At 54.4% G+C, this 1,787-nt stretch overlaps 1 protein-coding gene across 1 annotated transcript in view; it reads right to left on the bottom strand.

Moving 5' to 3' along the window:
• Nucleotides 1–465: 465 nt before the first annotated feature.
• The window catches only part of LOC105510414, a 6,073-nt gene continuing 4,751 nt past the window's right edge, over nucleotides 466–1,787 (bottom strand). The window contains exons 6-8 of the mRNA XM_011940176.1: nucleotides 1,533–1,782; nucleotides 1,052–1,098; nucleotides 466–625 (exon numbers count right to left, since the gene is read on the bottom strand). Coding sequence (XP_011795566.1) covers nucleotides 609–625; nucleotides 1,052–1,098; nucleotides 1,533–1,782 — 314 coding nt within the window. The 3' untranslated portion in view covers nucleotides 466–608. The remainder of the gene's footprint in view (nucleotides 626–1,051; nucleotides 1,099–1,532; nucleotides 1,783–1,787) is intronic.

The raw sequence follows: 1,787 nt of genomic DNA on the forward strand, positions 1-1,787 counted from the left end.
TGAGCCACTGCACTCCAGCCTGGGAGACAGCAAGAGACTCCATCTTAAAAGAAAAAAAAAATCTTCCACTACGGTTATCTTATAGAGACAAGAAGAAGAAGAAGAAGAAGAAGAAGGAGAAGGAGAAGGAGAAGGAGAAGGAGAAGGAGAAGGAGAAGAAGAAGAAGAAGAAGAAGAAGAAGAAGAAGAAGAAGAAGAAGAAGAAGAAGAAGAAGAAGAAGAAGGAGAAGGAGAAGGAGAAGGAGAAGGAGAAGGAGAAGGAGAAGAAGAAGAAGAAGAAAGAAGAAAGAAAGAAAAGAAGAAGAGGAAGAGGTCCTAGTTAATCTCAAGGGCAAGGACCCAAGGGCAAGGTTCTGGTCTGTCTGGGAGGGAGAATATGGCAGTGTTCAGGGAATGGGTCATTTTCCCTGCATGCCCAAGGAGAATCCTGCTTTGACTCACCTTGGAGGTCCCTGGTCAGGCCACGAAACCAGTGATCACATCTCTCACCCATCTGGGGTGCTGGTGACCTTGGCAGAAGAAAGGCTTAAACCAGGTCAGCCTGGGGGAAGGGGCTGGCTCCTTCCAGGGTCTTCCTCCAGATTAGATGTTAACTTTCCATCTCTTGCTTAAAGTCTCAGTGGCTCTGAATGTGAGGGCAGAAGGAGGAGGATGCTGTCAGGGGAGGGGACACTAATGGCTGCTGACCTGGCCTAGAGATAATCCAGGGCTCCTTCAGCCAGCCTTCCCTCCTCAGTGCCCTGGAAGTGTAGGGAGGGGCCAGTTGGGGATCCCCACAAATTAAATGGGGAATGAGAGGAGCAACTGAAAGTCTCAAATTCAGGCTATAGATGGGACCCCAGCCCTTAGGTTGCTCCCCCGTACTCTCCCATCCTACATGAGATGGGCAGTGGAGGGCCAGGACAGCAACTCCAAGCCAGTGTAGGTTTTGGAGGTAGACAGTGAGGAGGCTTGCTTCTTGTCCTTTGTTAGTTGAGTGCCCTTGGACAGCTCATTTACCTACTCTTAGCCTCAGTTTCTCCATCTCTAAAATAAGGCTATCAATACCTACCTTCTCTGGCCATTGTCAGGATGAATGAAAGAGCTCTGGAAGTATTTCTGTAATTAGCAGACATCAGAGATTGTTATTCTCCAAGGTGAGAGGCCAGCCTAGATCCCTGGCGGTGACAGTGTCAAGATTCTTTTTCCCTCCTCTGCAGTGCCCGCTCCTTTTCCAGTCTTGCGGCTGGCTCTCATCCTCCTTTCCGCAACCCCCTACTACTCCTTGGGACCACCTTGGCTGGCCCAGCTTCTTGCAACCTGCCCTATTCCATAGGTGCCCGCATTCTAAAACCTGTAGGGGTGCCCTGCACAGGCGCACGGTTGGTAGAGGTGGGACAGGTGGCGGGGGTCTCCACTGGCCTGCGTCCGCGCCCCCCACCCTGTTTAGGAGTTCCTGTTTGGAGATGGCTCCCCCTGGTCCTCATCTCGTCTCTGGGCTAAGCAGGGGAGGAGAGAAATAAAAGGTGGGGGGCCTGGAAGGGGGTTCCCACCTTCTCAGTCGGGGATCCGAGAGGGGGACGCAGCCCTGGCGCGCCAACGCTGCACCACCATGGGTCTCCGAGCCGTGCTCGCAGTCGCTGAGATCCTCGGTGCGGAGAAGATGTGCCCCTCGGATCCCCAGGCCGTGACCCCTTTCACCCAGACCCGGCCAATCCCTCGCCCCAGGCGAGCGGGAGAATGCGGTTCTAGGACCCGGAGGCGCAGCCGAGCGCGCCGCCGCCTCGGCCTCGCCTCGGTGGCCTCCC

Source organism: Colobus angolensis, unplaced genomic scaffold (genome assembly GCF_000951035.1).
Source record: "Colobus angolensis palliatus isolate OR3802 unplaced genomic scaffold, Cang.pa_1.0 Scaffold187, whole genome shotgun sequence".
NCBI classification, from domain to species: domain Eukaryota; kingdom Metazoa; phylum Chordata; class Mammalia; order Primates; family Cercopithecidae; genus Colobus; species Colobus angolensis.